Source organism: Dicentrarchus labrax, unplaced genomic scaffold (assembly GCF_905237075.1).
Source record: "Dicentrarchus labrax unplaced genomic scaffold, dlabrax2021, whole genome shotgun sequence".
NCBI classification, from domain to species: domain Eukaryota; kingdom Metazoa; phylum Chordata; class Actinopteri; family Moronidae; genus Dicentrarchus; species Dicentrarchus labrax.
In genome coordinates this window covers 10,934,447-10,949,850 of record NW_026136723.1, presented here as the reverse complement: position 1 = coordinate 10,949,850, position 15,404 = coordinate 10,934,447, and the positions used below count along the sequence as shown (strand labels likewise).

Sequence of the window (15,404 nt, the reverse complement as noted above, 5' to 3'; positions counted from 1 at the left end):
TGACCTTTTTTAAGTTAGGAACTCCAAAATAGGAACACATTATAGTATAGAAGAACCACAGTGTGCGTTAAACTTAGTAGAAAACAGTAGAACTGTAACCACCTTGTCAAAACTTTCTCTCTTTCTTCACTCTCCTCACCTGTAAGTCACCACAGAGCTATGACATAACTTGCTGCTGGACAACTGCTGCTGCTCTGTCTGGCAGGTGCATTTCCTCCTTGCTTTGTTTTTCCCTTGTGTTTCCTTCCCTAAGTGATTTACCATTTCCCTGGAAATCATCCCTCTCCCCGTCTCTCTCTCCGCACATCCCCTAAACCCATCATCTCTAAAACCCCACGGCTGGATAAGATGCCAAGCCCGCAGATTCTCCAGTGTGTGTTCTGGATGTTTAGCTTGTGGTAATTGTAATGTTTTATTGCATTATGTAATAGTTTCAAAATGATTAAAACAGACCAGCCAGAGGTTTGTGCAGGCACACTGGGTTGCACATATGAACAAGCCCAGACATAACACTCAGACGCACACATGGCCAAACACACACGTAGTGATATATTTCTTGCTTTCTTCCAGTAAGCGCACTCAGGGTTGGGAGAGCAAACCCCAAACGGCAGCGTGTTGTGCCACAGCAGCACAACAGTTGGGCCGCTCATGTTTGTCACTAGAGCCCAGGGAAAACCCTGCCACATCCACAGAAAGCACAACACTGTAACATACAGACAGGACCCACCACACCACAGCAACTGATCAACAATAGAAACACACAGCTGCATACACCTAGATTACACAGCAAAACCATAAAATGCAGAAATAATCACATTAACTGCCTAATATGGAATTGTGAAGCAGTGCAATATATTTCTATGTGCTCATGGCTCACAGAAATGCAGAATAATAATAAAAGTCTTTGTTTAGACCAGGCTCTCCTTCTCCAACATGAAGAAAGCAAGACAGCAAGTTACTCACAGACAATCTAAAGAGTGCTACTGCAGTAGGAATGAGGAACAGCTGCAGGATAGATGTGTGTTACAGGCTTTTCTACAGCAGCTACTGCTGTAAAGTTATTCGACCACTTCCACCGCTCTACACCTCCATCCCTAATGCCTCATCAGCCCATCTCTCCATCTCCCACAGCAGTAACTAAGGCATGACTCATGTGGGCGCAATCCTCTCAGTCGCTCCTCAGGGTCTCAGCTGCTGGTGAGGGTAGAGGGGAAACTATTTGAGTGATTTTCTCATTCCTTCTCTCTGTCTGCGAGACACAGATGAAAAGAGAGAAGGGCGTCCTGTTCTGTGAATGCATAGCTGCTGATTTTAGGCAATGGCGAGATAAAACACATTTGCACGGATGGAAGAAGATATCGTGGCTTTACACAGATAAAAATGAGTGACAGGTCTAAACATGCCACGCAAACTATTCACGAGCGTTGGCAAAATATCCTTGTTGACTCACACACGTGCACGCAGAGATCATAAGGTGCAGCTCCTTGAGCCAAAACCACAGGTGTCTATGAGAACAAAGAGTCATGAACAGTATGTGAAGCTGAGAGGAATAAATATAGAGCGGGCCGACCAGGAAAAGAAATAAACGCAGGGGTTAAACAACAAGAGTGAAGGGTGTTTGAATGAAACCAGTTTGGATATGTGGAGGAGAAATGGGGGACAAATGGACAATGTAAAGCAAAGCAGACTAATACAGGTTGAAGGGGAAATTATTCCAGATTGAAAAGAAGTTAGAGCATGTTGGCTAAGGTTAGCACAGATATTAAAGGGGCAGCGTGTCAGCAAAAACCATAAAATGTGTCTGGAGTTTTACGACCGCACAGCCACAGATGTCCTGTACTACTGCCCCCCTCCCAGCTTACCCATCAACAGGCATTATCTCCCTGTCACACCATGCCATTACCAGGCCTTATCTCCCACAGCGGGGGGACACGAACACAGTAAATCGCTGTTAGAACCAGCTGTAGTCGTCTCTTTCTGCAGCATCTCAAGGCCAGACCCGCTGTCACTACTGCTGTACCCCCAATCGGTAAAGCAACACTGAACTACTGCTTCATCACTACAGACCACCGTGTCAGTAAGTTCATATTTACAAGAGATTTTGATTAGTGTTACTCTCACTGATGCCATCAAATCCTCAAAATATCTCTCATCAGTGTATGAATACACTTACTATAAACCCCTGTTTTTTTGTTTTGTGGCCTATTATTACTTTTGTATTCAATCCGAGCAACATAAAAACATACAAGTAGAACAGAAGTGAGAGAAACAAAAGCGGTGTGAGGACAGGCGTATTTTGGGAATAGTGAATCCTGTGCTGGGGATAATGAGCAGACATGAGACAGACAGATGCAACACAATGTTCAACTCTGTTTTACACATGCTGCACATTTGTTATGTAACAGCACAACCAGAGAAAATCAAAGCAACCTTCACTCCACCTCCACCTCCAGCCCCCTCTCTCCTTCACAATACTGCAGGGGGTGATTAGAGGTGGATAATTGGGGCGCAGAAATACAACAGCATAGAAGCCAAATTTTTTGAAAAAAGGGCTAAATTCCAGAGATAAGTGCCAAGGGATTGAACAGGCTCCAAAACACATGCAAGGTCTTTTGTTCTGCACTCTGGCTCTTTTGTTTCACCTGCTGTACCACTCATTACAGGGAGCTTTACCTGTCAGATAGCATAGCCTCTCTATATTTGATCACTTAAACTGTATTTAATTGCTGCATATCCTTTCATTTCAGGAGAGGCTGGAAAAGAAGAACACATGGGAAACAAAATCTTTGGGATTCTGAACAGATTCTGGAAAGTAAAGCGCAGTTCAACAGTGTACAAATGAGACAATTATAGTTTGTACTGAGCCGGTGAAGCTTTATATGAGGTTTTATCTTTAATCTTAAATGTTTTTCTAACTTTGGTCTTGAACTTAATTTGTCTATAGATGATTGTCATGTATTTTGTTTAGTTTTTTGTTGTGTGTAGAATAGATGAACCAGAGTAGCTAATAGCAAATGAAGATCATAAGTAAACCAACAAACTATGCATCTATAATACTTTAACAATTGTTTTTTTATATAAACAATATTCCCACAGATAATTATCACTTGACTCTGCAATTCTAGTGACTTTTAGCTAATCGTTCTGCATTCTGTTTTGATTCCCTCCCACTACTTTCATAGCATCGTTTTGGCCACACGGGGCAGATGATTTTTTTAGCCAAAAAACTCTAAGACCCCACTGTACGCTACTTACCCAGCACCAAACAACAGGTAAACATAGTGGAGATATTTTTCTCAGGAAATGGTGGAGACCAAAACAGAGCTGTAAGCAGCTGGACAGAGACAATACTCCACATCTGTTTAACTAGGCAACTGTTTGTTAATATCTTTGGTGACCCAAACTAACCTTTGTCTTAATTTAATAATTTGCTGTGTGTTATCTAGACCTGCAGTAGATCAATCACTGATGTACTGACTCACTTAATTTTGAGGTGGTTTAGAAACAGTGTCTCCAATATGTATTTGTCCACCAGAGAGCACTAACAAGTTCATTTTTCAACTGGACAATGTCCCGCACGTACATATTTAAGCTGTTATAACTCAAATTTAAGGAATCTTTATAAAAGAAATGTTTGTATATATTGGTATTAGTATTTGTATATTAGTAGTAGTAGTAAATATCAGATTTTTTTTAAACTCTCAAATATCAATCAGTATCCATCAGAAAAACCTTGTATTTTTCAGGATATAGTATTATCATAGGCAAGAGATTAAACTGTGATGTTTTAGACAAATGTCATGCAAGCTCTTTTTATAATTGAGATAGACACAGGTTACACTATTCACATCCCTAAATGTTTTGACACTTTCATATCATGGGATGTCTCCAGTTATCACTGATGCTAGCAGGGCTGTAGACTGTTAGTTTCATTAGATACAGTTCAGTTTTAAGAAAAAAACAATGTAATATTTGTGCAAGAAAAGATAATGCACATATAATTGACATTATTTCTTCACAATCTCCTCTATCTTCCTCAATCAACCATTTTGGCCCCTCCTGCTTCCTGTAACTCTCACATTTAGTGAGCAGAGGTTCGGCACTGCGCTGCCTTCCTCGCATGTTTCTGTGCTGTCAACACTTTCTAAAGATAACACCTCCACTTCACCCCCACCCCTGAGCCACCTCTCTCCACCCTTCAGCTACGGTCCACAACAACTCGGCTGCAACGGAGACGGCTAAAATTAACCCTTAAACAAGGGGTTCAGATTGGCACTCTGACGGCACTGCAGACCACAGGATCAACCAACAGAAGGGGAGGAAGTATAGGGTAGAGACACACGAGCAGATATTGAGAGACAAATGAAAGAGAGATTTAAAATTAGATGGATAACGTAGATGGATGAGGCTCAGGCCAAACCTAAAGCTGAGGACACTCAGGACCCCAGCCCTGCATAAAAAAAGAAAGCATAAAATTGATCTCAGTCATGGAGTGAGCACCGAGAAGAGCTGGATCATTAAAGTGCCAAAGGCCTCTCCAGTACAGATGCATTGCCCGCAGAGTAGTGCTTACACCAGCAGACAAAGTCACTGTTTTGCTGACCATGCCAATGTGCCATCCTTTTCATAAAACAGAAAAACTCATTAACTCACAAACATTATCACACCCTCACTCTCTCTCACACACACACAGACATCACAGAGCATCCTTAATCCCGAGTTGGCGGGCCTGAATGATATTTGATCTTTCCGTTAGCGGCAGTGCCAAGAAATGCCAAGGAGAGCTGTGTTTCTCATAGTTATACTCATTTTTTTCAACCTTGTGGCCCTGAAAGAAGATCAGTGAACAAGTGAAGACAGTCGCAAACCCTAAGACCTCCTTGACATTTGACCTTAATACAGTGAAATCCTGATCTTTGTCAATCAAAACTGAAAGCTGATGAAGCCAGTAAGATTAGGAAACTCTGTAAAGAAATTGATCCTTTCCTGCATTTTAATCACATAAACCAAATAATTATCATCATGCGTGTGGCACGGTCAGCAATCCGTGCACTTAATTCAAACCCATCACACGCAATCCTTCTATACCGACCAATTGTGAGTCACATATACGTGATTCCACAAGCAATTTTGTATCCTTGATTGTGACAGACTTTTCATTTAGTGGATAGTATGCTGACCACTACTCAGGCGATTTGAAGGTCAAGGCTCCGAAGGATTAGAGAGCGTTAAACGGGTAGATGAGTGGAAAGCTGAACAGACTCATTGAAGCAGCTCTGAGAGGGGGTAGAAAATGGTCAGTAGATCTCTAAAGTGAATGGATCTCTCTGACCCCGCTCACGCTATCTGATTATATGTCTCTGTTAATGCAGCAGAATTACAAAGTGCCACTCCAGTCAAGATCTGGTCATTGCCCAGCATCTGTGCCATGCTGAATGAAATCTGGATCTGCGGTCAGTGTAGTCAGCAAACTCTATCATCAAGCCCTGGCACTGGGCAAAATTCAACTTTGACTCATGCCCTTCAAAAGGAAATGCATCTCATATGGCAATGATGCAGCTATTTCTCAATAAAATGTTCTTTTCTGGTAACTAGATGTTTTTCTAAAATATGCAAGCAAATATAGCCTGGTAATGGTTTTTCTTCCAACCAAGATGAGCCATGGGAAGATCATAAGGACTAGTGTTTGTGTGTGTGTGTGTGTGTGTGTGTGTGTGTGTGTGTGTGTGTGTGTGTGTGTGTAGATTGCATGTGAAGGCGTGAGAGATTTAACTTACCCCACTTCCCACTAAATGCACTCCCACTGAAGGCATTGGTCTAGAATATGTATATATATATGTGTGTTCAGATTAAATCAAGGGTCAAGGGTCATGTCCCTAAGATTTGGTAAATGCAAACCAGTGTGATAATAGTCTAGAATCAACTGTTATGTACTTATTACTTTCTTCTTATTATAACTCACTGCACTGTACAATGTAAGTAATGCCACCTATGTAAAACAAAAACAAAAACATCATAAATTGAGATCGGTACAGTGTGAGCACGTTTTTCTTTTAACACAGTTAGTTCCACTCCTGTTGACCTTTCACCTCATCACATTCTCAACCAATCCGAGGCACTGATTCTAGGATCCAGAATTAGCACTGCTATCACTGGCATGGAGAATGTTGGCCATGCAGACAAGTCATGGAGGAAAGCGAATAGGAAATAGTGAGGGGATTTTAATGGATATGAAGAGGGTTGCAGAGTGGCCAGTAAAGAAAAAGAAGTACATTGACCAACTTACAGATAAAGTAATAAGACGCCAAAATTCCTCCATGTGTTCTCGATAACGTTTTTTTTCTAGATCATTAACATAGACCTACTGCAATCTCAAAGCGTGAAAATAAAATCTTGTAATAGCCTTCACATTAAAGCGTGAATAACTGTAAATGATATGTGGCCAGTTCTGCCAACTGTACAAAATTAAGCAGTGCTAGCAGCTACGTGAGGTTGTACTTACAGCAATGCTTTAATCTAATCACTCGCCACAAATGTCAACTTCATGCGGGCGCCACAAATATCTATACACAATTCCATGCCCATTCAAGTAGTCGCTGAGATATTTCCTTCTGTACTAACTAAGTGACGGACAGACAGACATTGCCATCAAGTGTGGCTAGTAAAAATATGCGGTTATGTTTTGTTCTGTTTTTTTATCATACATGAATGGTGCTGGATGTTGAGAGGCAGTGTACGGCTGAAACAGTTCCAAAGACAATCCTGCTCAGTCAAATCTGTAATGTTAGAATTAAAAACGTATAGTTTGAATACATCAACATGAAAACTCTATATAGCTACAGGTTACTTTTGGCTTGCGGGGGCCAATGATTTACAAGGCATACATGGCTAATTTTGTCTGTGTTGTCATCATAAAACAAGTCGGTTGTTTATCCAACATAGCCTTCAGTTAGAGATAAAAAACATGTTGTGGTACCATGATAAAAAAGATTTGTTGGCTCAGTGCTGCCTCTCAACATCTTCTATCATTCCCTCCCTCACTTGTAAATCTCTCATTCAGATCTTTCTCCGTTCTCACTTCATAACATATTTTCCCTTTCGTGCAGCTATCTTTTTCTTTAACCACAACTCTCAATGATACTCACACCTCCCTCCCTCAGCTTCTCCCTCCCTCCTCCTCTTCACCACTACACACTGAGTAGAGTCAAGGGCATTGCACTGTGAAGACTTCACCAGCCCCAGAAGGGGGAAAAAAACTGAGCCTCACAGTGCTACTGTGATAACACTTACAGCCACATGCCCATAAAAAGCCGTCTCCTTTCACTTTTCTCTCTCCAGTGCATGTAAAAGCTCCCACCGTACATGTTTCATGCAATTACTGACATGCTCACAGTACTGTGTTGAATTTGGAGACGTTTCACATACCAGTCAAACCTGCTCCTGAGTGGGAGGTCTCAGGTCTGACCCCAGCACGTACCACATGTAAACCCCTGGACGGCCATCTGAACAATGTGTTCTTAGGGTTGCTGATGTGTTTGACCGTGCATGTGCGCGTCCAGGGAGAAACTCACGTTAAACACACACATAAACATGTCACACAGCACTCACCGATGCAGGCGTGTACACGGACGGTCAGCTGGGTGCGTAGAATAACACTGTGCTTCTTCCCTCTGGACCTGACAGAGAAAGAAGCCAACAGAATTATTGTTGATTCAAAAAATATCTTTATGAAACAAGAGTATATTACGGAAGGGTATCAGGGACAGGCACAAGGAGGAAACATTAGGATTTTTTTTATTTGTAATTTGGGAATAAAGTCGAAGTTTCAGTATTAGTGCCAGGCATAAGAATAAATATATAAAATAAATAAATATTTGTTTTTGTTGTTTTTGCATTTTGAGAATAAAGCCAAAAAACTCCTCTGGACCAACAAATAAAGCTAGGAAAGCCACTGACACCTCTTCCAAGTGTGTGTGGTTTCTCCTTCTGAACAGACGCAATTTTCAGCGAAATCTCTTCAAAGTCCTACAACTTACTACCACACTGTGTTTATTGCGGTGCTAAAAGTGAAATCATTTCCTTGTCACTTAAACGGATTCTGAAGAACAATTGCACCAATTCATCTACACGTTGCATTTTGTAGAGACGGCCATACGCGTTAACGCTAGTAGTTTGATTTATTTTTAGTTTGACAGTTTGACATTTCAACTTTATTCTCGAAAACCAAAAAAAAACAAAATCAAAAAATCCTCCTCTGACGTATCTTTTCTTACGCCTGGCACTAATACCTAAAGTGCAGCACATTGCAACTTTATTCTTTTAATGCAAAGCCAAAATAAATCTTCCTCTTCTCAGTTATTCAATTCTCCACTGCAGTTACAACACGATAATGTAATTTAGGGGCCAAACCTAATGAACACTTCTGGAACTCAAGTGTAGTCTTTGGCAGTAACAGAGTGATCTGTCTTGTTATACCATTTATTAACACTTAATTCTAGAGAAGAGTATCCTGCAACAAGTGAAACAAAGTTGGAAAAGAAAGTGCAGTTATCTCGCCCAACTGGCCTCTGCTTTAGGAAAAGTAAAATGAGACTGTTAAGAAAAAATATGAGACAAGGACTTGTTGTGATGGACATTTTATTATAAAGCAGAGGTAGATGGCATGATGGGAATGGCGCAGACAAACAGTGGCCTGCTTTGGATTCGTACCCTTATACTGATAAGCATCTGAGCCTTGAGGACAGGCAGCAAAAATGCAGGAACAGACACAACACACATATAAACACCTCCACATACCATTGTGCCATCACGAGCACACATTCATACACAGCATATTTCCAGTGGGAAAAACAACATGGGCACACACAAACAAGTATGATGGTATTTTGAGAGCAACTCAAACTCTCTCCCCTAACTTGAGTTATTATCCTCCAGTATCTAATCACTGATTTCCATCACTGACATGGTAAAAGCATCCAATCCACGCAGGGAAAGCACCGCTCTGATAACACACTCCGCTGCAATACACCCATTACACTTAACATACACCCAAACAAGAGCCCAGCTGGCCTCTTATCCTTCTGTTAAGCTGCGTTATCAGCTCTGCTCGGAAATAGAGCAAAATGTTAACATGATGTGTTGAGATGCTGATAGAACTGTGTTTTTCTTGCAAATTCATTTTTCTTACTGTACTTGTCTGATAATGTCTGTATTGTATGAGACCCAGAGACTGGTGGAGAGTGAGGCCATTCAGAGAGTATAAAAGAAGATTCAACATATATCATTCATAAATAAGGGTTGTTTTGGGTTTAAAAATGCTGATGAGATGGATAAGGAGCTTGCATTAGTACAAAAGGATGTCTATTTTAAAGAGTTCCTGTGCAGCCACCTATACTACAAACACCCTTTTTAATAACTTATAGGATTCATAATCATTCAAATCACTAGTTCAATATAATTTGAATAATACAAACAGCTCGAAGTGGATTGGAGGGACTCTGCATCCTAATCTACAGACATTTCCTCCTAAAGTATTTACAGTAAAAGCATTCTTTGAGGCTGTCCTCGTCACCAGAGGACCTTGTTTACTGTCAACTGTGGTGAGCAGCTGGAATCGCAGCACATTTTTGATGCGTGAGAGCATAGATTCTGGGTGAAAATCACTTTACACCAATCTACTACTTTATAACACTCATTGCATTTTCCAACGGAAGGCCATTTTCAGTTTTGCAGTTCAGATTTGTCAGAAAAAAGTAGAAAAAATAATAGTTATATACTTTGAAGGTATATTTATATGTCTATATCATATGTGAGCAAGGCAAAATGAAATGAATGTGAGTGTGTGACAGACAGCTATACAGCACAGTACAATCAACACGGGTGAATAGACACATCTAGGTTCTCCTAAAACCTCTATGCCTTTAAGATGTTACAGCAGCTGTCAAAAAGTGCCTGACCGTACAGCACAAGTGAAATATGTGGTGTGAGGCTGAGATATTGAGTGTGATTAGTTTATTCATTTTTGACACTATATAAATAGTGTTCTTCCAACCGAGGGAGGACAGGACAGACTTAGTCAGAAGCATCCATCCTCAACCTTTGTGATGTTTAGCCAAGAAAGGGGTCAAACCCAACCCAATGTGCGATTCATTTCCTACTGTCAGTACAGTATGACCTTGGTCAAAGCCAAGTTTGTCAGGATGACAGACAGGCCCGTCTGATCCAACCAGTTCCCCTAGATCTCCAACATTTCAGAAACACACACACGCCTTTATTCACCTGTCCATCATCTGTCACTTGGCTTACCAGGCTCATAATAAAGACACTAACACGGACAAACAAATAAACAAACACATGGAAACAAGCGCACACAAACAGACTCAACCTGGCTCGGTGGGTCTGCCATCACTTATGCTGGTGCAGCCCCTCTGTCTCCCAACAGATCAACATACCACAACCCTCCACAAACCCACACTGTCACATAGGCAGCCAGTTAACAGCTGCCGTCTCAGTGTATGTCTCAGAGCTCTACGTGACAATGACTCAGCATTATTTATCTCCTGTTTTGGCTCTGGGAACTACCTAATTGAATGTAGATACTATTCACCTGTTTATTACACAGCTAAGCTAATTAGCTGACATAACAAGACTTGCCAGCTAAGCAACACCGGCTCACTGTTAAACCATTACATGATAGCTAGCAAACACCTAGTTACTAAAGTTAGCTATAATACTGTAGACTTACTTGTTTGTTACCTAATTCTATGGTTTGCTAATTTATCTAGCTTGCTGGCTAATCAACGCTACATACAGGAAAGAGAAAGGAAGCAGTTGATGCTAGCTAACTGTGCTAACTTGCTAGAATTAATGCAGCTAGCCATAATGAGAAGATAACTAAAACTTTATGTCAATGAAATAATTATGAAATTAAATTATTTATAATAATAATTATCTCCTAAGTCATGACTTGTATTTTTTTTCCAGTGGGTTTCTTGTTGGATGTCAGTTGTTGTAGCTAACATGATGTTAGCTTCAATGCTTTATAAGTACAGGTTGGCCACCCAGGCTGAAATAAAGACAGCTTCCACAAGCAATATAAAAAATAATACACTTTTATGACATGAAAAATAACCTTCAGGCGAAAGGGCAGCTGATGTGCTGCCAGGTGTGGGAAATCATTATCATTTATGGCAGATCCAGGGTCAGTTTGCTGTAATACATTGACATATGATTACTTATGATGAATAATCAGGCTGGAAATCTATGTATCATTTCACTATATGGAGAAAAAAACCCTGAAATGTTGGATCATTATCGTTTCTATTTCACAAAGAAATGCCAAATTTAATAAGTGTGACTAGTATTTAGGCCACAGTCTACTAACTAAATTATCACACGACAAGTTGTCTCAGGATGAAGGTGGCTTACCACCTCCTTCTGTGGGAAATCCTGAGCCCTAGTAGCAGGTTTCCATTTTCCATTTCTCTTGTTAACCCAAAGAGAGACATCAGCACTGCTGCTGGGAGATTTGAGAGACTGAAAATACTTCACGACAGTGCTGTAACAAAGTCATGGTGATGTTTCTTTTAGAGTTGACAGGTTTGCGAACTGTAAAATTTTGTCACAAGGAAGATCAGAATATCAATTATTGTAAAAACACAGTGAGAGACGAGCTGTAGCTGTGGAAGGGAGCGCACATCTGTCCTGCTTTCCAGAGCGCTTCATACTTTCCGTGAACTTCTGCTTCCAAGAAATCCATATCCAGCAGCTTGTGATTCTTCCCATTTTATAAGAATGGAGTAACTCAGAAATTATATGTGTGTGTGAGAGAGAGAGAGAAAGAGAGAGAGAGAAGGGCAAGGGGGGTAATCACAAGGGTGAGAGTGTATGTAAGTCTGTTTCAAAAGGTATAAATGTGAGTTAATGAGTCTCACCCTGTGTCGTCCTGCTGGAAGCCCTCCAGCTCGTCCCTTTGCTCAGCCAGAGACGACTCCAGATCCAGATAGGTGCCATTGTGGGAGAGCTGCAGCGTACAGTCATCAAGCTATGGAAAAAGAATAAAAAATTATTTTCAACACAAAAGTCTTAATGAATGAAATGGACCTGAACCAAGGACCATATTTAACTGAATTGAACGAAACGATTAAAGCAAAAGTGGTTACCAACATCAAATTGGCATTTATACCTAAATTAGGGATGGAAAATATGATGTGTAACATGTGAAATTTCCCTGGCCAGGCTGTGATGTGCGTACATGAACCACCCACAGGAATGACATTGGTCTCTGGGCCCACTATTTTTTAATACTCCCCTCACCATGTCCCTGCATGTGTTTCACACCCTTTTTAAAACAATTTGAGCCCGTAAAATAAAGCCAGTTTACGGGAGAACGAATTTGAACACGAGTATGTACAGTGAGCCATGAAAAGTGAGAAAGCTGTATGTGGTGTGGCTCTGCTTTCGGCATTACAAAGCTGTTAAGGGAATTAACTAGTAGAGACGTAGCAATAAAGGCTGCAGAACATGAAACCAAAACCAGAGGGAAACACAGAGAGAGAAAGAGAGATTTTAGTGCATTTAAATACCAGCTGTGAGAAAAATGACACTTAAATATTGAGCATTTAATTGTGTTCAGTATGAAGCTACAGCACGTTCAAGTCTGTATGTTAATGGCAGGAGCACACACATAATTAACATGTGTGTACGTTTATGCACATGAGAGTGAGAGCGCGCTTTGGTTCTGCTTTTCACAGACCAATCTTGCGCCCATGCCATCTGCATCTGCATGATCTAAGGTAGCACTGCGGCGTGGGCTACGTCAGAATTAACCCACTACGCTGTGTAATGAGAGACCTTGCTGAGTTTGAGACCAGGTGCATAGTAATATATCTGCACACCACTGGCACTGATGTTTATGAGCGCAGTCACAAGCTGATAGCAGGTGCAAGCAACCATCCCAGCTATACAACTCGTAAAAAGTAACACACATCATTGCATTATTGTTACCATCGGCCATGAGCTCGCAGCCTGTTGTTAAAGCCGCTGATGTATGAATAGGTGAATGAGATCAGAGTCATGAGGTGAGCTAGCATTTAGCACCTCTATGGTATTAGTAGGCCTAACCTAGCCTGGCCTCTGGTGTGCTGCCAAACTGCCCCCTGGCCGTCTAGCCGAGCTGCATGACGACACTCGGAGACCAGCAGAGACCGCAGATCACAAGACCTGCGGCTGCTCTCTGCATGTCCCTCCTTCTCACTCGGAAACAGAGAGACGGACTGTCGGATGGACTCACAGCATAAATATAACCTTGCTATATTTACTCTGCTCAGAGGCAGCATGCACACAGAATCTCAGGAGGTGGGTGTGTCCACGGGGCTGGGAGTTAAAAAAAACTGCCAAGGCCAAAGTGTTACAAAGGAGAAGTTGACTGTCATCCATGTTGCAATAAACTTTACAGTACTACCAACTTTTCGTAAATTCTTTAGGCAGTCCCGAGCTCAGAGTAAGGAATAATGGACCATAGGCAAACAGGGTGACTTTAGGTTTTGCTCCAGTTTTCCCTCTCACACCCCCCCCACAACAACATTAATCCATCTGTTAGCCAAAAGCTAATCCGCAAAGCAAAACACACTCTTATCGGAATATTTAGGTTAATTAAAATGCCAATTAAAATGCTGCAATAACCATATTTTCCCAGGAAGTCCACCGTGATATAGTCTGGACAGGAAGAAATAGGGAAGAGGAGAAGAGGTTGAGAGCTAAAAAATAAGACAGTAAGTGGACCTTGAGTGGAATATAGCATGGCAACATACTCCCAGTAACAATGGCAACATGGTGATGTGAGTGCAATGTTTACCATGTTGAAAAGAAAATGGCTGCTACCAAGGGCTAAAATTATAAACTAACCAAAAAGGGGGGAAAAAACATAAAGAAAGAGCTCAGTGCACATGTTTTAGGGGTCATCTTTGTAGTCTAACCCCAATTTCACCAGCTACCCTAGTGCAGTGTTATTGTTATTCACACTTTCCGTGCTAATGCGGCAAATCTCAGATTGAGGATTGACTAAGTAGAAGGGGGGCTGAGACAGTGGGGGGGTTAATCATGCCCTGTCCCATTGCCCTGGTTTTTATGGAGGAATAAGACAAAAGCATTTCTTGTGCCCAATCTGTTCGCATTATTCAGCATTTTTTATTCAGTATTCTAATCATGCATGTATAGTCCTTCAGTGAGAGAGACTTTTTTTATGCCTTATGACTTAGGCCCACCACCACCACCACCACCTCCTCTTCCAGCTTTCTTTTGCGTCACCCGCTTTATCTGCACAAATTACTCAATCATACACATACTGCTCGGACAGCGAGAAGCGAGCGCACGGGCCACTCTGTAACACAATACGTTAACAGCTCGCCCTCCAAGGGGTGTCTCTTTCCTAAAACACTTCGTTTGGGCAATAGTAGTAATAACATAACAAAACACATCATGCTGACGGAGCCGGCAGAGAGGTGGCTCCAGAAGGAACCACAAACTCTTCACACTCAAGGCCCCGGGACGGGCCAGGGAAACACTTAGTGGCTAGTATACTTTACACTCATTTAATCAAATTCTCCCAGAAGAGAGAAAGCAGAGGAGAAAAAAAAAAGAAGTGGGGGCTAGGGGAGTAATTACTTCCACGTTAAAACAACACCAAGCCTGCTGGCGATCACGGTGGGTCCACAGTTAACAATGCCCTTACGTAAGTTACACGATGAGTTTTTAAGAACTTTTTGGTGTCAGAATCAGAGCCGCGGAGGAGCAGGCGCTTTGAAGAGCGAGGAGGAGGGTGTGTTCTACGCGGCCATTAAATCTCCCAGTGTTGCTTTAATGGGAACCCTTTGGTAATGAAATAAAAGTTGAGCTTGGAAGTCTAGGCTTTGTTGTGCTTTTTTAGCGGAATGGGAGTTTTTCCCTGCAAAACTGTAGCTGTTTGACTGATGGTGAGGGCTTCTGCATTGAGCAGAACATCTGTCATTTTTGGGTTGGGGTAACTTCGTGAAGTGCCTACTTTATCTTTAAAATTCAAACTTAGATGAACTTTGTTGAGCCTTAGAAGAAGAAAGTGATCATTTCTTCTGTGGGAATCAAAAGGAAACTTCTTTGTTTAGCAGTTTGGATAAAATGACACATCCCATGCACACGAACCAGTGATACACTGATTTAGCTCTGGCAAGTTAGCCTAACCGTGTGTGTGTGTGTGTGTGTGTGTGTGTGTGTGTGTGTGTTTTTTCTGTGTGTGTGTTTATCTGTGTGTGTGTTTGAGTGTACGAACTGGTGCATGGTCAGAGAGGTGGAAGAGGAGATGGAGGAAGAGGTCAGGAAAACCGCGTGACCCAAAGTGAGGAGAACAAAGTGTCGCAGGGATCCAGGCC

General features: G+C 41.6%; 2 protein-coding genes across 6 annotated transcripts in view; both read right to left on the bottom strand.

Annotated features, from left to right (window-relative positions):
- Positions 1-15,404, bottom strand: part of LOC127357905 (glutathione S-transferase A) — a 114,591-nt gene that overhangs the window by 51,311 nt on the left and 47,876 nt on the right. The window lies entirely within an intron of this gene.
- fhod3a (formin homology 2 domain containing 3a) overlaps positions 1-15,404 on the bottom strand; it is a 63,645-nt gene that overhangs the window by 46,034 nt on the left and 2,207 nt on the right. For all 5 annotated transcript variants that reach the window (XM_051390452.1, XM_051390447.1, XM_051390449.1 and 2 more), the window contains exons 2-3: positions 11,934-12,043; positions 7,609-7,676 (exon numbers count right to left, since the gene is read on the bottom strand). In XM_051390452.1, coding sequence (XP_051246412.1) covers positions 7,609-7,676; positions 11,934-12,043 — 178 coding nt within the window. The remainder of the gene's footprint in view (positions 1-7,608; positions 7,677-11,933; positions 12,044-15,404) is intronic.